Source organism: Cyprinus carpio, chromosome A24, assembly GCF_018340385.1.
Source record: "Cyprinus carpio isolate SPL01 chromosome A24, ASM1834038v1, whole genome shotgun sequence".
In the NCBI taxonomy this organism is placed as follows: domain Eukaryota; kingdom Metazoa; phylum Chordata; class Actinopteri; order Cypriniformes; family Cyprinidae; genus Cyprinus; species Cyprinus carpio.
This window is the reverse complement of record NC_056595.1, coordinates 25,239,105-25,260,588: the sequence shown is the minus strand read 5'-3', so window position 1 is coordinate 25,260,588 and position 21,484 is coordinate 25,239,105. Positions and strand designations below refer to the sequence as shown.

At 33.6% G+C, this 21,484-nt stretch overlaps 1 protein-coding gene across 1 annotated transcript in view; it reads left to right on the top strand.

Moving 5' to 3' along the window:
* The window catches only part of ptprma (protein tyrosine phosphatase receptor type Ma), a 207,633-nt gene that overhangs the window by 55,766 nt on the left and 130,383 nt on the right, over nucleotides 1-21,484 (top strand). The window contains exons 3-4 of the mRNA XM_042714848.1: nucleotides 15,652-15,926; nucleotides 20,384-20,462. Coding sequence (XP_042570782.1) covers nucleotides 15,652-15,926; nucleotides 20,384-20,462 — 354 coding nt within the window. The remainder of the gene's footprint in view (nucleotides 1-15,651; nucleotides 15,927-20,383; nucleotides 20,463-21,484) is intronic.

Below are 21,484 nucleotides of genomic sequence, written 5' to 3'. Positions count from 1 at the left end.
CACACACACACATACACAGGTGTCGTACACATACAGTTCACACTCACACTTGTACACTAAACGCACACATGAATTGCATGCAAACTGTGTGTGTTTAATATATGTATCTTACACTATGGTTTTTCAGAGTTAATTCATATGAATGAAGTGAAGTGACTTCAGTTCTAGTTTGTGGTGTGAACCTGTTGTCTGAATGTTTTGTGGAAAAGCTCCTCTTTTACATGTTGCTTTGACTTTGAGTCATGGGAAGAATGATGCGAAGCTCTGATGATTGGCTGAGCTCTCAGATGGGCGGGGCTTCGCAGCAGTCGCCCAATGATTGGAAGGTGATGTGCTGTGCTCCTCCTCTCATTAGTGTTTAATTTGTGGTTTATGATCTTGTTTCTTTTGGCGTTTGTAAGTCCTGTAAGAACATTAGCCTTAGCATGGTTCATGACCACCGTCTGTTCCTCCAGATTATCCCAGAATGCCCCGGACCGCAGGTGTTTCTGTGTGCACCGCTGTGATGGTGTCGTCGGGGTTAATTGGGAGCAGCGGGGCATCACAATGACTTCATTACATTACAGCGGGTCAGAGTTCAGCTCACCGCAGACAGAAGAGACTCCTCTGAATTCATGAGGCTGAATCTCCAGCACCCCTGTGATTGGCTGCTGTCTTTCGGCTCTCATTTGCATAAAGTTCATAATTTGTCTACTTTTCCCCCTGCGCTGCTCAGTAATTATAGACAGATGAGCGTATGTAAAAGGTATGTTTTGTTGTCTTTCAGACGTGATTCTTTAGCTGTTTATCTACTGAGACTCGCATAAAATTAGTGTCTTACACTATTAAAACCACACTTTTTTTGTTCACCCATTTGATTTTTAATTTTTGTTTAATATTGTATTTGAGAATTTGTGTACTTACATTTCGTATTTAATAATTTTTATGTTTATTTATTATAGTTGCAATTTTAACAAATTCAGTAAACATAAATGTGATATTTTGTAATTTTTTTTAATATTTATTTACTTATTCATTATTAATGTTTTTAGAAATGTTTTATAAATTTAACCAACTGTACAAATGAATTTAAAGCCTGTACAACATTTAAGTGCACATATAATATTTTATGTATATATATATATATATATATATATATATATATATATATATATTATATATATATATATATATATAGCTTATATATATTGAGATATTTAAATAATAATAATAATAGGTATAATAACAATAATACAATTGATTCATTTTATTTCTATATATAATAATAACAAAAATATAATAATTTATGCATATATAAATATATATATTTCTTTTATTTATATAATATTCCTGCTTAATTTCCATTGCTTCAGTCCCAGATTATATCAGATGAATCAGATGAATCGTTTGGTCCGTGTGAGATTGGATCTGGGCCTGTGTGTGAACCATTCAGGAGATGTTTGGGAAAAACTTGATTTGGTGCATTTGCTTTGTGTTTTTCCTCCTTTGTTTGCACTTAAAATAAACAAATGCATGATCTTTTTCTGTTTTATTAGGTACAGTTTGTGAGAAGCTCAAAGCTGCACTTAAAAAGCCTGATTTCACTGGACAGCCTGTTCTAGTTCCACACATATATTCTAGTATATAAATAAAATATTACATATTTTTATTCTTTATTACACTTTTATATAAATGTACTTAATAATAACAATAATAATAAAAAACGCCTATAACAATTAACACAATATATAAATAATAATAATGTCAAAGCTGCACGCATTTGATCACAACCAAAAATGTTTTTTCAAAATGTATTCTAGCATATGCATGCATATATATATATATATATAGAGAGAGAGAGAGAGAGAGACAGAGAGAGAGAGAGAGAGAGAGAGAGAGAGAGAGAGAGAGAGAGAGAGAGAGAGAGAGAGAGAACCATTGAGAGAGATTTAGAGAGAGGTAGTAGTAGAGAGAGAGAGGGTTTGTTTCATTCAGTGTTGCTGACTCTTTTCCGTACACTGAATGTCAGCTAGAGTTGTGTAACGGAGAAAGAAAGAGAGCCCCATTAAAGTATCAAGAGACTCCAGCGTTACACTCCAGGTCTTCTAGGAGTTTTCAGAGAGACTTTCCACACTGGCTCTGAACCCTCGCCTGTTTCCAGATGTCTGTCTCCATGGCGATCGGGCTGAGAACAGGACACGCCCCTCGTGTTTATGTCCAGATGTTTCCACTCGTTTCTTGAGGAGCGTCTCACTCGCTGACAGCTGAATATGAGGATCGACTCTATTACAGTTCATAAATGGGAATTTAGTTTGAACTGGTGTGTGTGTGTGTGTGTGTGTGTGTGTGTGTGTGAGTTTGTGTGTGAGGGTGAGTTGTGAGTGTGTGTGTGTGTGTGTGAGAGTTTGTGTGTGTGTGTGTGAGTGTGAGTGGGTGTGTGTGTGTGTTTTTGTGTGTATATGTATATGTATATATATATGTGTGTATATGTATATGTATATATATATGTGTGTATATGTATATGTATATATATATGTGTGTATATGTATATGTATATATATATATTATATATATATATATATATATATATATATATATAAAATTGAATTATTATTATTGTTGTTACTATAATTAAGATAATCTGTTCTTCTACACTGGTTAAATAAATATAGATAATAATAATAATAATAATAATAATAATAATTGTTGTTTATATATTAATTGAATAAAATGTTATAATGTAAAAATAATAATTCAGTAATTGACATTATGAACATCTGTTCCAAAACCTAGTTTATGGTTTATATATTTCAGTTTTATACCATTTATGAAAATGGCTATTTAAATATCATTTTACATTTATTTAAAATTATTTAAAATAATAGTAATAAGTTTATTGCATAGTAGAAGTAATATTGAGTGTGTTATTCCACACTGGTTCATAAAATAATAATAATAAATAGCAATAATATTGTAATAGTTAAATATGAACTATTTCTTTGAAGAATTAGACACTGAGGCACGCTGTAGAAAAACACAAAGGATAAAATCAATCCCATCATTCCATCATAATCCCAGTATTTACGAGCCAATTGTGGCGGATTATATGAGAACGGATGGGAATCATCTTTTCAGACCTGCTTTATCTCTGCAGGACGTGGGGAAGAATACGGCCGAATTGAATTAGACGCTGTAACCCGCTGGTGGCACGTGACGGCGGTTAAATTCGTCTGATTTCTGGGTCTGAGCGTCCCGTCGGAGCCGAACGGAGCCCAGCGGCAGGCTGTTCAATTCCAGCGCTCGCTCGGCTCTGGAGAATTATGGCCGGCGGTAAAGCTCTCGACACGCGTGTAATGAAACTCCCGCTCACCCTGTTCACCGCCGTATTAATTAAATATCCATTTATGGCTCTGTATCAATTTATGGCTCATATCTGCTCGCGCCAATACCTACAAACAGGCCTCTGACACACATTATGTCTTTATGGCGCTCAGCTTGAGATGCTATTTGCTGGGATTGATTAGAACAGAATGAAGCTGAAGGAGTGCAGCAGTGCATGCTGGGACGCCCTGCTTTCCTGTTGGAGAGGTGATTTGTTGCAGGGTCACGTCTCGTGTTCCCGCGCCGGCTTATAAAACACAACCAACCGCAGAATCCAGCTTCTGCTGAAGAACTGAAGAACAGGCTACATTTCAGTCAGAAACAGGAATTTGAGTTTTAAAATGGATTTTATTGAATTGAAAGAGGTAATGGCATTCTGGCAGGTGTGTGTGTGTGTGTGTATACACTGTATATATTAATAATTAAAAATATTACATTTAATAAATATATAATATTTTTAAAACATTTGATTATATATTTAGAATCTATTTAAATATATAAACGGTGATCTGTATTATCTCTTGACAAACATCATATGATATTATTATTATTATTATTATTATTATTGAAAAAAAAATATATATTTTTTTACAATATATAATATATTACATTTTTAATTATATATTTAAAATATATTAATATGATTAAATATAATTATTTTTTATTTATTCATATTATTTTATGATATATTATTATAAAAATATATCGGTTATCTCTTGACGTTATTATTTTTTATATTATTTTATGGGTTATCTCTTGACGTTATTATACAATATACACGCTTACTCTCTCTCTCTCTCTCTCTCTCTCTCTCGCTCTATATATATATATATATATATATATATACATATATATATATATATATATATATATATATATATATATATAGATATATATATATATATATATATATGTGTATATATATATATATATATATATGTGTATAATATATGTAATAATTATAATAATATAATATATATATATATATATAATATGCTCTCTCTCTCTCTCTTTCTATAATATTATGGTATATTTTTATATTTATATATTTACAATATATTTACATGATAAATTGTGATTTACATTACAAATAATTACTATTGAAATATAAAAATATATACAAACAATTTTATATTTTATTCAAATGTTTAATTATATATTATTTCTCTATTCATTAATATTATTTTTATTTAAACATTTTTATTTATATAAAAGATTAAATATTTATGTATAATATGACATAAATAAATAAATAAATATATATTTTTAAAGATGTAGTTATGTATTTTAAAGAGTTATCTTTGTGATTGCTTGACAAACTTGGCTTCTCTATTTAAAAGTCTTTGTAGGCATATCTTTGAATTTCAGTTCATTTTAATTCCTAGGTATATATTTGAATTTAATTTCATTTTAATTAAATTTGAATTATTTTGTTTAATTGTGAAATGTTCAACACTGGGTAATGCCCACTTTTCCACGATCCAACCATCTTCTGCGTTTCTTCTCCTTTAATATCCAGTGTTTGTTCAGATGGACGTGTGCGTGAAGGCGTAAGGCATCTCCAGGCAATTATTTCCACTCACTTTGAAGAGTGCGATTGTTTCAGTGATAATAGCTGTGTCTGTACGCGGCTGCTGCTAACGAGGCGTCGTTAGGGCCGCGTCTGGACGCCACCCGTTAAGAGTTCAGCGCTAATAAGGCCGTGATGGATCGCTGGAAGAGAGACGGACTCCTGCGAGACTCTGAAAAACACCTCATTATTGAACCAATCAAAGAACGAGCAGAACTTCTCTTTCTTCATCGCTCCGGTGTTTCTCTCTGAGTGTCCGGAAGCGTCTGGAAATGATCCGCTTACAGACCAGATACAAATCAGAACATCCAGAAAGCTGAGATTCCTCTGCTGGAGGCAGAACTGTGTCGTCTGTTTCTGGAAGAGTCTCTTCTGCTCACCAAGACTGTATTTATTTGATCAAAAATACAGTAAAAATTGTGAAATATTATTCTAATGTAAAACAGCTGTTTTCTATGTGAATCTCTGTTAAAGTGTAATGTATTTTCTGTGATGCGCAGCTAAATTTTCAGCATCATTACTCCAGTCTTCAGTGTCACATGATCTTCAGAAATCATTCTAATATGATGATTTGCTGCTCAAGAAACATTTCTGATTATTAGCAATGTTGAAAACAGAATATTTTTGTGGAAACCGTGATATATTTTATTTTTCAGGATTCACAGATGAACAGAAAGTTCAAAAGAACAGCATTTATTGGAAATAGAAATCTTTTGTAACATTATAAATGTCTTTACTGTCACTTTTAATCAATTTAATGCATCCTTGGTTAATAAAAGTATTATTATAATTATTATTTGAATCTTACGTTCATCAATCTTTTGAATAATAGTGTATCACAATGTAATAATTGTGGAGTAATAATGCTGAAAATTCAGCTTTGTATCACAGGAATAAATTACATTTTACAATATATTACATATTTTTACTGTATTTTTGATCAAATAAAATGCATTTGATTAAATTAAATTCAGCTTCGCGTTGACAGGAATAAATTAAATCTTACAATAAATTCAAATAGAAAACAGTTCTTTTAAATTCTAATAATTTTCACTGTATTTTTGATCCAGTAATGTGTGTGAGATCAAATAAAATCCAGCTTTAATTATAATAATAAATTAGTATGATCAAAATATATTCAAATGGTTATTTTTAATTGTAATAATACTTCACACTTACCTCTGTCTTCTGTTTATCTATATACAATAGTGAAATAAATTATTTAATTCATAATATAATTATAATTTAGTGCAATTGTATTAGTAATACAATTGATATTGGGATTCAAAATAATCTGATATAATTATAATGCAGTTGTAGGTGTTATGTAAAGGTATTGATGGGGTGAGCTGTATGGTGTGGTTCGGAGTCTCAGCGTGTCTTCTGTGTTTCTCTGATGGAGAGTCCTGCTGTGGGCTGAATGTGCTCTGTTTTTACCGGAGTACAGAAGGAAGATCAGCACAGGTGTCCCGTGAGCCGTGGAGCGCGGCCAGATCCAGCGGCGGCCCATAAAGAGCACTCAGAGTCCCGCTGGCCGTTACCCAGAGGGCCGAGCGCAGAGCCAATGGCTGATGCTGGTCAGATCAGAGAGCGCACATGCTTCCTTCACTCATTCAGCAGAGAGTGCTGATTGGCTGCTGGACAGATTCCCAGCCAATCAGAAACATCCTCAGTCTAATGAGGGATCAGTGGGTTTCCAGCATTAGATCCCGAAGCCTTGATCAGTTTTATATACAGGGTTTTTTCACTCTTTTTAAATACTAATTTATGTGATTCAAAAAAAAAAATGTTATAAATTTTCCAGGCCTGACATCTGAATTATTTTTACAAAAATGATATCGTAAAAATTTAATTTACATGTTAGGTTATTAATTTCCTGATTTCATTTGGAAGATAATTTATAATTGTCTTTTTTTTTTAATGTCATTTTAATATTTTTACTGACAAAATTTTCTATTTTATTTCTTTTTCATTAATATATTATTAATAAGTCTTAATATTTAATAATTGTGTTTTATTAAAATTAAATGTAAGATACAAAATAAAAAAAATTAGGGTATTAAATTCCTGATTTAAATTGTAAGCTATAAAGAAATATGTTTTTATTTTTAATTGCTTTATAATATTATTTTAATATTTTTAATAATTTTTTTTTCATTTGATTTATTTAATATTCTACTAATACATATTACTTTTAATTAGTTTTAATATTTTTACTACATTTTTATATGTATTATTTTTATTAATATATAATTAATAACTATTAATATAGTATTACTAATAAATATAAACATTTATTAATTTTTTTCAAATTTTTTAGTTTTATTTTATTTGTTTTTAATTTTGGTTCGTTTCCTTCTTCGGATGCGTTTATGGAGGTCATGCATGTTCTCCTCTCGGTGTTACACACACATCAGTGATGTGAGCATTGAAATGCATGTTAACTCTATTAGCAGACGCTTCCCTCAGGCAACAATTCATCATTCACTCTCTCAGTCCAGTCCCATTTAATGCGGTTTACATTGGCCCACCTTTTTTTTGCGTGGTTTTTTTGTTGTGGTTGTTAATTAATAAGGAGGGGGGGGGTCGTGTTGTTGGGGCGCCGAGACCCGCACTAATCCCAGCACGGACAAATTGGAAAAGAAGCGCTGGATAATTCCAAACAAACATGTTCATCAGCGGCTCGCCGGGGAACCGCTCCAGATTGGCTGAGAGTGTGTGTGTGTGTGTGTGTTAATGATAATGCAAGGTTACAGCAGCGTTTATTGCTGAAAGCCATTGATTGTGTTACTTCCACAAGAGCACTTGTACGTTATTCACACTCAACGAGGCCGGAGAGACACACAGCATTATGGGTCGGACAGGCTGTGTGTGGACTGGAATGATTAGTGACGCCTCCGGTAATGAAGAAGGAACTTTGGCCGCTTATCAGTGAATGGAACGGATATTTGATTCCCCTGAATGGAGTTTCATTAGATCAGATCAGACCAGCACTGCACTGAGATCACATATGATTATTATATTATTAACTCATGTTTGGCTTCATTAGTGTTGAAATGCAGAACATTCTGAAAGCACCCTAATTCTCCTGATTTCATTTGGAAGCTAACATGTCATTTTAATTTTTAAATTTTTTTATTTCCTTTAAATTTTATTTTATACATTTTCATTAATACATTATTTTTTAATTTGTACATTTTTATCAATATATTTTTAACATATCAATTTAAACTTTATATAATTAAAACATAATATTTTTTAGTTTTATTTTTGTTTGAGTTTTTTTATTTTTGTTATTTTATTTTTGAAATGTCTAATTTATACATATTATTAATAAATATTAGTATTTATTAATTTAGTTTATATATTTACATTTTGTTATTTTAATTTTTTATTTTATTTTATGCCTAGGACTAATAAAAGCCAGCTATATACTGAGTGAGAATATCACTTTTTGCAGTTTTATACTATTAAAAAAATAATGTATTAATTTTTACTTTTTTAAATATATATATATATATATATATATATATATATATATATATATATATATATATATATATATATATATATATATATATTTTTTTATCAATATATTATTACAAATGTTGCTATGAACTTTATATTATTAATAAATGTTAATATTTATTCATTTTATTTATATATTTTAATTTTTGTATTTAATTTTTGGCCAAAAAGAAGCATTAAAATCCAGCTAAATAGTAGCTAAATAGTAGTAATAGTATACTTAATTTGTTTCATTTTTATGTATTTAAAAAAAGTAAAAACAAAAATGTTTAAAATGATATATCAAAATTTTTATTATATTTTTATTATTATATTTTTACAAATATTACTATTGACTTAATATTAACAAAATTTAACCAAAACCAAGACCAAAAACTATTAATTACTAGCTAAATACTGAGTGAGAATTCATTTTTTTTTAATTTGTAATTTTTAATAATAAATTTGTTTTTTTTTTTTTTTCAGTTTAAATATTGGGAGCTCTCATCTTGTCAGTGTTGAGGCAGGCTTGTTGTCTCTCGTTCTGTTTATCCGTTGATTGTGTCTCTGTTGTCCTGACAGAGTTTCTGTTAGTGATCCGTGTGATTACTGATGTTTTATTGGTGGTTTTTGTTTTAGTGATATGTGTGATTAATTAATGCATCTCGTTTAAATATTGACGCGACTGAGGCCTGGAAGACGTCGCTTGCGCTGCAACATCTTCCATTAACCCCTAATTAGCATGCTTGATGCAGCCGAAGCGCTTGAACTAAAGTGAAACGTATCATCTGCTGTGAGCTCCTGACATCTGTGTTTAACTGCAGCTCTATGATCACTGGAAGAGATATAATCTCTCTCTTTATTTATTTCCCCCCGTACTGAGCAGTAAAAAGCATTTAGCTTGTGTTTTATGTGATTTCAGAGCTTTGCCCTTTATGGAAATGCACCAGTCGCTTTTAAAAGCCTCTTTCTCTTAATTGCTCCTGAGAGCCGCATTGTTGAGGGCAGAAACACATTTCACTGAAACAATCCCATTATTATCTGCTTTCACAATCGTTTGCGGACGCATTCCGCACTGGCATTAAGCTCCGATTGTCTCTTACCTAATGATGTTTCCTCTTTAACGCCACCAGCGGGTCAAAGGTCACTGAGCTGGCTCTGTTTATCTGTGGGTGTCTTCAAACGGGTCCTCTGGCGTGATCAGATTCGGTCTTTGATTTCAGGTGCAGATCGATCTCCGAGCAGCTAATCCACTTCAGCCCAGACTAGACCAGCTGCAGTCATACTGAGAGATAAATCTATTCATATTTACAATCCAAGGTTTTTCAATGAATGCTTTTACCATGGTATATGACTAAAAAACATGGTATTTCCATTTTACCAGAAAAACCATGATATACCATGGTACGTTGTACGTTCCATTTAGTGTTATTTTACTATTTATTATTATTATTATTATATTTTTTAGTTTTTACTCTAATTTTAGTTTAGGTTTTAATCATTTTGTTGTGTGCTTTTGTCATTTTTTTAATATTTCTAATTTAGTATTTTTATTATTTCAGTTTAAGTTTTAGTAATTTTAGTATTTAAACTTATTTGATTTAATTTAGTTGCCAAAATAATTTTAATAATAATTAATAATAATTTTTACTTTTTAATTTTAATTCCAAAAATAATAAATAAATAAATAATAAATAATTGTCTTTTTTTATTTAATGTTATTTTTCAAAACAAAAAATAACCAAAAAGTATTTTATACATGTACCATGCAGTTTTATTTTACTTTTTATTGTATATTATTATTAATATTTTAAGTAATACACACATACTGTAAAAAAAAAAAAAAAAAAATAGCCTTAAATTCACTGTAAGTCGCTTTGGATGAAAGCGTCTGCTAAATGCATAAATGTAAATGTAATATTTTAATATTTCTATGTAGCTTTAATTAATTTCAGTTTTAGTAATTTTACTTTTTTTTTGTTGTTGTTGTTGTTAGTTACCAAAGCAACATTTTTGTTTATTTATTTATTTATTTATTTTACTTTGATAATCAATTACCAGAAAGATATTTAATATTTTTAATTCTAGTAAATGATAACAATATCAGTACCTGTATTTCAAAGTACCATAGTATTACCATCGATGCCATCACTGTACAGTGAGACCACTGCAGTACTGTTTTGTAAGGGAGTATTACTGTTGCCAAAAAACATGGTATTAAGTGTCAAGCAAACGGAGTTAATGCAGCGGCGTGTTTGAGAAACTGTCAGCAGACACACGGCGCGTCGCAGGAAAATCAGCAGCAGATTGCAGCCGTTACTCCACGGATGAAGAGAGAAGCGTTTAGTCCGTCTAATGAGTTACACAAACAACACACAGCAGGTGTGTGTCAGACGCCGGCGCTGCCAACTCCATTATACGCCACGCGAGCGTAATTACCTTACAGCGCATTTCTTCAGGAGCCGCTTCCACTCAATATCTCCCAGAAGCTGATACCTGATATGAGACGAGTGCATTAACTCAGCCGTAAAACCATAATGAAGCAGGAAGGTGCGTTAACATGGACACTTCTGCTGCTCTAATTCAGTTTCACCTTGTAACTCTGTACAGTAGGCCAAACATAACAAGATCTGCCATCCCATAATTCACAGAGATCAATGCAGATGAAATGAAGGCTGATGTGATTCAGCAGCTTCTGGAGAAGATACTTCAAAACTTCTGCAGTAAGAAACTGAGAGAGTTTGAGACATTCACCAAAATCGTGCTGATTGATACCTGTTTGTGGTTGCTTAGATTCTTTACATCTTGTAAAAAACAAAACAATCTATATTTGTATATTTTCTGAAGAAAATGTGAAGAAACTCACCGCCACACTGCTAATGTGTTCTGGGTGGTTGCTAAGGTGTGCTGGGTTGTTTATATGTTGTTGCTAAGGGGTTCTGGGTGGTTGCTGGGTTGCTAAGGGGTTCTGTTAGTTGCTAAGGTGTATTGGTGGTTGTTATGTTGTTTCTAGGAGTTTCTGGGCAGTTGCTAGGATGTTCCAGATGATTGATATGTGGTTGCTAGGGTGTATTGGTGGCTGTTGTGTTGTTTCTATGAGTTTCTGGGCAGTTGCTAGGATGTTCCAGATGATTGATATGTTGTTGCTAGGATGTACTTTAGTGTAGTTTTTTCATTGTTATTGTTAAGGGGGTTCTATGTGGTTGCTAGGGGGTTCTGATGTTTTTTATGTGGTTGCTAGGGTGGACTCTACTGTAGTTGCTTCAGTGTTGTTGTTGTTAAGGGGTTCCGGTGGTTGCTAAGGTGTATTGGTGGTTGTCATGTAGTTTCAAGGAGTTTCTGGGATGTTCCAGATGATTGATATGTGGTTGCTAGGGCGTACTGTACTGTGGTTGTTTCTGTGTTGTTGTTAATGGGTTCTAGGTGGTTGCCAGGGTGTACCGGGGGGTTGGTATGGGGTTCTGGGTGTGTCTTATGTGGTTGCTAGGGCGTACTGTACTGTAGTTGCTTCTATGTTGTTGTTAATGGGTTCTAGGTGGTTGCCAGGGTGTACCGGGGGGTTGGTATGGGGTTCTGGGTGTGTCTTATGTGGTTGCTAGGGCGTACTGTACTGTAGTTGCTTCTATGTTGTTGTTAAGGGGTTCTGTGTGGTTGCTAGGAAGTTCTGTTGGTTGCTAAGGTGTATTGGTGGCTGTTGTGTAGTTTCTAGGAGTTTCTGGGCAGTTGCTAGGATGTTCCAGATGATTGATTTGTGGTTGCTAGGGTGTATTGGTGGCTGTTGTGTAGTTTCTAGGAGATTCTTGGCAGTTGCTAGGATGTTCCAGATGATTGATGTGTGGTTGCTAGGGTGTATTGGTGGCTGTTGTGTAGTTTCTAGGAGATTCTTGGCAGTTGCTAGGATGTTCCAGATGATTGATGTGTGGTTGCTAGGGTGTATTGGTGGCTGTTGTGTAGTTTCTAGGAGTTTCTGGGCAGTTGCTAGGATGTTCCAGATGATTGATATGTGGTTGCTAGTATGTACTGTACTGTACTGTAGTTGTTTCTGTGTTGTTGTTAATGGCTTCTAGGTGGTTGCCAGGGTGTACCGGGTGGTTGCTATGGGGTTCTGGGTGTTTATTATGTGGTTGCTAGGGCGTACTGTACTGTAGTTGTTTCGATGTTGTTGTTAAGGGGTTCTGCATGGTTTTGGTGGTTGTTGTGTAGTTTCTAGGAAATTCTGGATGTTCCAGGTGATTGATATGTGGTTGCTAGGGTGTACTGTACTGTAGTTGTTTCTATGTTGCTGTTAAGGGGTTCTAGTTGGTTGCCTGGGTGTACTGGGTGGCTGCTATGGGGTTCTGGGTGTTTCTTATGTGGTTGCTAGGGCGTACTGTACTGTAGTTGTTTCTATGTTGTTATTAAGGGGTTCTAGGTCTGCTGGACCATAAAACAGGTGACAAATCCCATAGACCGGGAGATCACAGGCACTCTTCTCACACCAGACTGCTCAAAAATACCCTAGCAACCACCTGGTACACCCTGGCAACCACCTAGATCCCTTTAGCAACAACATTGAAACAACTACAGTACAGCACACCCTAGCAACCACATTCGGACCGTTGGCTAAACGTCTGATGAATATCGGATAAAAAAAAAAGTGGAAACACTTCAGGAATGTCGAAGTCGTCATCGGATTGTATATTAATACAATATTAATATTAGCATTTCATTTTTCTTTTTAATTTAGTTTAACTTGATGAACTAAAATAACTATAACTATAAAATAACATTTCATAAATAAAATACATAATTTTCTCATTCTCATTTAGTTCAACTTGATGTACTAAAATAAATAACAAATATCCATTTATCCATTTTCTGAATTTTCAAATAATTTTTACTAAAATAAAGGTAAATTTATATATATATATATCATATTCAAAATAAACTTAAACGGAGAAAAAAATATATAAATATAAAACTTTTTCATTTTATTTTCATTTTATTTCTCATTTTCAAATAACTAAAAGTAAAACTGAAAAAAAAAACTAAATAGACCTTTAAAATTTGATTGATTGAATTTAAAAAATGAAAATCTAAAAAAAAAACAGAGAAATAAAAACAAATAAAAACAATTTTTAATTTTGTTTATTTTTTTTTATTCTTTTTCTTTTTTAATCTAATGATAGAATAGATCTGTTTCTGCAGCATGTGCACTTGGATGCTACATTTTAGTGTGTATGGAGTGAAAGTCTGTGGAGGAATGTGTACAGTATAAAGCACAGTATTTAGTGTTGAGCTAGTATTGTGTTCTGCACACGCTCACAGATGTGAGGTTATGGAGAGCTGATGCATACAGTGCTGTGTGTGTCAGCAGATTCAGTAATGAGCTCATTGTGACAGTAGAGTCACAACCTCAGAGTTCAGACCTGCTGCATTCATGAAAAACAACACATCTGATCCAGTTCGTCCTGTTTTAACCCTGGAAAATCTGTTTTTTTTTTTTAAATGGAACATTTCATACAGCAGATGCTGACATAAAATGCTATAAACATGAGTCTGTTCTCTATATCTCCAGTAATGTGTCTCAGTGAGATGAGATGTAAATGATCCAAACATATAATGCAGTGATTGAGAGATGAAGAAATAAAGGCTCCTCAGAAGATGTGAGATGTTCTGGAGGGCTTGTGAAGATCATTCCTCCGCTGAGGAACAGTGAAAGTAAAGCAAAAATACGACAAACGCTCCTCAAAAGATCCTGATGATCAGATTTGAGACTCTAAAACATGATGATGGAGAATCAAGTAAAGCTGAGCTGCTTCAGTCCAGTAAGAGTTCATCTGGAGATATTACTGCAGTTATTCTGACCTTTACTTGATCAAAATCACTCAAGATCTGACACCAGAAGCAGCAGCTGAAGAGTTTCTTCTTGAGTGTAAATGAGGGTTTAATGAGCTTCAGTTGCTCTGGACAAACACACGGCTCTCAAGTCGACATCTGCTTTCTGTCGAGAGCCGCTCTGATGTGACAGAAGCTACTCATTAACCCTTTCACTTCACACACCTCATGCTGAACGAGTTACACACATGGACACACTCAGAGGAAGTGATGCGTTTGTTCAGAGACTGCACTCGGCTCGTCAGTGTTATGTCACTTCCTGTGAGCACAAACCAGCGCTGACACATGATGAGTGTTTGTGGGGTGGATAATAATGTCAGGATGCTGCAGGAGTGATTTATTCTGCACATTTCAGCCGCGGAACTAAAACTAAAACCATAAAGTTAATATGGTTTTTTATGAGTTTTTGTGGGGTGGATTTTTTTTTTTTTTTTTTTTACATTTTACATTTATGTTAATGTTTATTTTATGTCAAGTCTTAACTTAAATGGAAATTAGAAATATTGTCTGGTCATGTAACTTAAATAAAATAAGTTTATTTTTTATATTTTATTTTATTCAAGTTAATGTTCATTTTATGTTAAAAAACATAAATGTTTATGTTTTTAGTTTAGGTTTTTTTTTAGTTCTTCATCTTAAAAAAAATGAAATATTGCCTTGGCATCTAATTTAAATAAAATACTTGTGTGTGTGTATATATATATAGTAATTTGTTTTAACATTTATTTTATGTTTTATGTCAAGCAATAAAATTATATTTTTATTTTGTTTTTTTGCACTTCAGTTTAAACTTTATTTTTAGTTTTAGTTTTTTGTAATTAGATTATTAAAAAAGTTTGATTTTTTTTTTGATTTGTAAATTTTTCTAATGCTCATTTAGTTAAAGTTAAAGTGCTAAAAGAAAAAGTAAAACTGAAATAAAATTTATAAAAACTATATAGACTTATTAAAAAATAAAAATGACACAACAAAATTACAAAAATTTTAACTAAAATTTAAAATGTCAAATATATAAATAACAAATTTAAATTATATTACAAAAATTTTATCTCAAAGTACAATGGAAAATATAAATTAACTCATTTAAATGATTGATAAAAATTATTAAATTATTATTAAATATTAGTATTAAATTATGATATAGATATGAAATTTGACGAGATCTGACAAGATATGACACTTGAGCACGTATCCTGCTTTCTGGATTGAATTACTGATCGATGTTAGCATTTACACCGCAGAAAATTCGCACAGGCATAAATGGGCGGCACTGATTAGTTTGCACTGTTGCAGTGTTGTATTTTCAGCTTGTAACGTTTGTGATTTCCTGTCTACAGGTTCAGCGGTCATGATGGTGAACACCTCGGGACGGTCCTCCGGTCAGAGAGCGCAGCTCTACATGCCGCAGTTCAAAGAGAACGACACCCACTGCGTCATATTCCAGTATTACGCCACCAGTCGAGAGGGATCGAGTCCTGGCCAGCTGCTCATCTACGTCAAGGAGAACAACAATCTTCTGGGCTTCGCTGTGTGGAACTCATCCGGATCGGCCTTCCAGAAGTGGCAGCAGGTGGAGCTGGCCATCAGCACCTTCTGGCCCAATTTCTACCAGGTGAGAGTGTGTTCATTAGACAGCGAATTCTGTCATCAAACACTGCGGCCCGCCTCATTAATTAATTCTGTTTCCTGTTGCTCTTGACACAAACCTACAAAGTGGCTCGTGTTCGACGACTCGACATCTGCTGGTCCATGCACCACCACTGCCTTAATTAAAAGAGCAAGTTCAATTATTTTTCGATGAAACGCTTCCCCATTGTCCTCACAAATGAGTTTGGTTTGAAGACCGTCATTTGGTTTGTTCCTGAGTGAATCATTGTTTTGTTCTAATTGGTTCAGTGAATGATTCAGTGACTCAAATCATAGACAGTAACTTGGTTTGCTTCTGAATGAATCACTGTTGTGTTCTGATTGGTTTAGTGAATGATTCAATGACTCACACATATAGACAGTCCCTTGGTTTATTCCTGAATGACTCACTGTTGTGTTCTAATGGGTTCAATAACTCATTCATAGAGAGTAACATGGTTTGTTTCTGAATAAATCACGTTTTTGCTCTAATCTGTTCAGTGAATGATTCAATGACTCATTCATAAAGACTGACACTTGTTTTGTTAATGATCGATTCATTTAATGATTCATCGCCAACTACTGGTGAAACTATGTAAAATCCCCACCATAAATACATTTAAGCATTATTATTATTATCCATTAACATTTATTTATTTACTAAAGTATGTAGTTTCTGCATCACTATTTAATTTCAGAGCAAATAGCAATTATATTCAAACTGGTTTCCCAAACACTTCTTCTGCTCTGTGCTTCTTCAATACTCAAATTGAGACTGAGATTTTTGATTGCACACTTCACTCTCTTGTCAAATCAGAGCACAGCATTGTTGAGATCTCTTCTGAAACTCAAGAGCAGACACATGCCAGACTCCTGAGATCTTTTTCTCAGGAGAAACAGCTGAGAAGCAGTAGAGACTCTCAGTGTTGAGTCTGATGTGTGATTTCTCTTCCGTTGGGAGCACACTTCATCTTGAGTTAGTATTTTATCATGAGCATCAGCGTCCTCACACTAACAAATAACCCTGATGCTCAGACACGCTCGTCAAACGCGCGGCTCTCCCGCGAGAGACTGCTGGACGACCGACAACAAAAGCATCCAGAAGTCCTCAGAGAAATAAGCAGCATCTGCCGAGAGACACGAACCCCGTCTCCGTCCTACAGCGGCGCACACATAATTGCTGAGAAATGCAATGTGACTTTTTAATACAAGCAGAGATTAACAATGCAATCTCCATTTCTTCAGTGCTGTGGCTAATTAGCGATGCTAGGCTAATTGCAGGTTTGTGTAATTGCACTGTATCTTAAGAGTTTGTCAAGATGAAACTACCTTGTACATGGAAAATGCTCTGTTCTCTTATTTTGTAATTACAGGGTTTGCGTTTTTATCTCCTGTTGCGCTTCTCTTCTAGTGCACAACGACTAATTGCATCACGCTAATTGACAGCATAGATTGAGTACTTGAATTGTGTCGGTCTCATCCTGCCGTGACATTTCACGCTGGATATTTTTAATGCACAGGTGAGATGGAGGATGCACACGTGACCTCTGAGCTCTGCTTTGTTCCTGCGGAGCTGAAGACCGTGAGAAACTGTGTGTTTAATGCTGATTGACAAACAGATGCGGCTTGGGTCTTTGAAAAGCGACTCTCAAATAAACATCAGAACAAAAGAGATCACACTCAAACGCTGAAGATAAATGCTATTCATTTTCTAAATGGCGTTTGAGTTGCAATTATTAACATCATCTGTTTTTTGCTGCACTGATGGGCATTACAGAAGGTCATATGCGTCCAAACCCAATGAAACAAACTAAACTTTTTCGTGAGATTAATTATGTAATTAGAGAAGAATTGAGATCAGGTTCTTCTTGTCTGTTTTATTCAGAAAGTTAGCAGAAGGTTTTAATTTTAGCTACAGTATTCAACAAATTAAAATAGACAAGAAGCATATAAAAAATATTGTATCTTCCATCTCAGATATTCCTGTACGGACTGAAGCTATCGTTGTATTTGTTTACATCATACTTCATTTTATGAAGTCTCACGTCTCGCATGAGTCCATCATTAAATTACAGTTAGAGGCCTTGATGCTGGCACGCATCTGCTAAACGACAGCAGAATGAAAATCAATTTGATTGGCCTAATAAAGTGATCCGTGTGCCACTAATGATTCACTTCATTTGCTCTTTTGTTTCAGGCCGCATCGACAGTGTCTCATTCAGGTTCTCCTGAGAGACGTTTACATCTGAATGATATTGAATGATATAATCATATATAATTATAAATAATAATAAAAAAATGTATCTATCTATCTATCTATCTATCTATCTATCTATCTATCTATCTATCTATCTATCTATCTATCTATCTATCTATCTATCTATCTATCTATCCCCAATGAAAATATCATATATAATTTACAAAAATATGATGGTACATTACGAAGGTAATATTTCAGAATCAGGAAATCACCATGGTATTATCATCTGATATGTTTTTGGTCTTGTCCAGTGGAAAAAAAAGAGGAAAAGCTTATATCATATTACATGCAGGCAGTGTTGATGATACTGCAGAATTATTGTGTGATTTCTGTAGACGTCTGTGTTTTTCATCAGAATCAGATTTGCACACCCTCATGTGTTTAGCATTCAGTAAGCGCAGATCGTGTTATATTTTGCGACTGTGCTGTGATGATGTCAGGACTTTTGGCCTTGTTAAGCACTGGACCGTCTCTGAAGCTCCTGCAGTGTCTTGAGCTCTGGCACAGACACAAGATCCTCCATGCACAATATGAGGAGGAGGAGAACATGACAGGAGGAGCACAGCGCCGCAGGGCTGCCTGATGTCAGCGTTCATGTAATCTGAGCGCGTGGCTTTAACCTGTTGTTTCCTGTGTGATCAGAGAAACACTCACAGGTGCTCCAAACAACAAACGACTCGACACGCAAACTCTGTCCCGTCACTTCCTGTGAGAAACACAGGACTATATGGATCTGCACCAACAATTTTCTGATGATTATACTTATTTTGACTTTATCTAAAAACTTTAAGCCCCTCATGAAGTCTGAAACTTTGTTTTGTGTCTTTTAGTTCATGTCTGTGACATCTAATGACAATATACATTTCTAACATATTTAAGATTTGTAGTCTCCAACATATTGTTGACTACATTGTTTTACTACACAGATTTCGGTCCAATCAGATGCTTTCTAAAATAAATAAAATAAAATTATTATAAAATAAATTATATGCTTTTTAAAATAAGTCACTACTTTTTAATATACTGTGTTTATTTGGAGACACTACAGGTGAATACTACATGTTTTTAGGAATAAAGTGTGATATAATTCAGTGTGAATGATATATGAACAAACCCCTCAGTAAAAGTCTTCAGAATATAGAGAGGAATACAACTGTAAAGTTTGGTGTATGTAAGTGCTGCTGAAGTGGAGAAAAAACTTTTTAAAGATATGGGTTGGAAATGAAAGCTACAGGCGCAAATAGAGAAAACACTTAAAATACACTTTTAAGTGTTTATTTTATTGCCATTTCTTTCCACTAATCTGAAACACCACATTATGAAAAGACTATATTTCTCTATTGGATAATCTGACCAGTGCATAAAATAAACTTTTGCCTGTAGTGTCTTGCCTTAAGAGACGTCATTCTTAAATCAAGAAAAACATAAACCTGTTTTCCCTTTGAATTTGTCTATTAATTGGATAAAATCAGGTTCAAATTCTTGTTTGATTTTGATGATATAATAGATATTTTCTTCTGAGCGGATTTTGGATTTCTCTTTTTATCACTCCTTAAATCAGAAAATATTGTCAACAGACAGAAAAACTAAATTTTCACCATGTTTTTGGGCATTTTCGCTGTGTTTTTACAAATAAAATCTCATATAAACCAGTGTGAATGATATATGAACAAACCCCTCAGTAAAAACCTTTAGAATATAGAGAGGAATAAAACTCTAAGTTTTGGTGCTTGTAAGTGCTGCTGAAGTGGAGATAAAACTCACAGCTTTTAAAAAGTATGCATTTTCACCATGTTTTTGGAAATAAAATGCTGTATAAACCAGTGTGAATTATATATGAACAAACCCCTCAGTAAAAACCTTCAGAATATTGAGAGGAATAAAACTCTAAGTTTTGGTGTATTTAAGAGCTGCTGAAGTGGAGATAAAAACTTTTAAATATTGTATTGGAATTGAAATCTACAGACGCAAATAGATAAAGTAAAAAGTTTTTCCACTAGTCTGAAAGAAGACATGATATGGAAACAAAAAAGACCTCAAATGACCAGAGCATGAAAACACACTAGTTTTGCCTGAAGTGTCTCATCTTAAACAATGTTGTGAATCTCTGATAATGCTAATGTTGTGTTGTGTGTAATGGTTTCTCTCAGACTGACTCTCTGTCTCTGTGTGTTTGGTTTCAGCTGGTGTTTGAGGTGGTGGCTTCCGGTGAACGGGGTCTGCTGGCCGTCAGAGGAATTTCGCGTCAGGGCCATCAGTGCAGTAAGTGTCATGAGACGTGAACACGCGTGTCACAGGGCTTCACTATCTGCTGCTGCCACACAGAACTGACCGCAGACGCGCTTCCTTTGAAAGCAGATTAAAGAACACAGCTGTGAGCTCAGATGATTACAAACACTCATCACTTGCCAAAATATGTTCAAGCCACTTACACAAAGCTGAAATTGTGTGTGTGTGTGTTGATTTGTTTGAGTGTGAGTCACTTTGACCGTTTGGTAGTCACTCATTTTTATTTCGGTACTTTCTTCCTTTTCAGCTGATGCCACTGAGGTCATGTGGGTTAGTTAGTGTTAACTAATGCTGCTGTAGGTGATTCATCAAGTCATTTTAAAGGGACGGTTCATCCATCATTTACTCTCCTTAATGCCGTTATAAACCTCTGTGACTTTCTTTTGTTAATGTTTCCCATGCAATTACAAGAAACTAAAGCTTTAAAAAAGACACTAAAACCCACTGAATTACCATGACAGTCACCCATATGACTTGTGCTCTGTATTACGAAGCTTCTGAAGTCATATGATGCTTTGTGTTAGAAAAATGTATTTTAATATTATTTGTTATATACTAATACATTATTTATTAATTAATATTAATATATGTATTAATATTTTGAATGACTTTTATTTTTATTTTGTAATTTTTTGTTTTTATTTAGTTGAATTTGTTTTGTATTTTTGATATGTGCTTTTGTCATTTTTATGAATAATTATTATATAATTCATTTCATTTTTATTTGCACCTTTACATTATAATAAAGCACTTTACTTAAAAACAAGCAAATAATTAATATAACAGGACTTTAGAATGATAATAAAATAAGACAAAAATTCATGTACATACTTATTTAATGTAAATAATATTGAATGTAAATGCATAACAAAATATGGCAGTTAAAACCAAATAATACAAGACAGCATGATACATAGAAAAAAAAATCTAGTTAAAAGCCAAAGTAAAAGCTACTTAGGATTTTTTTTTTAAAATAATATATATCTTTTGATAAT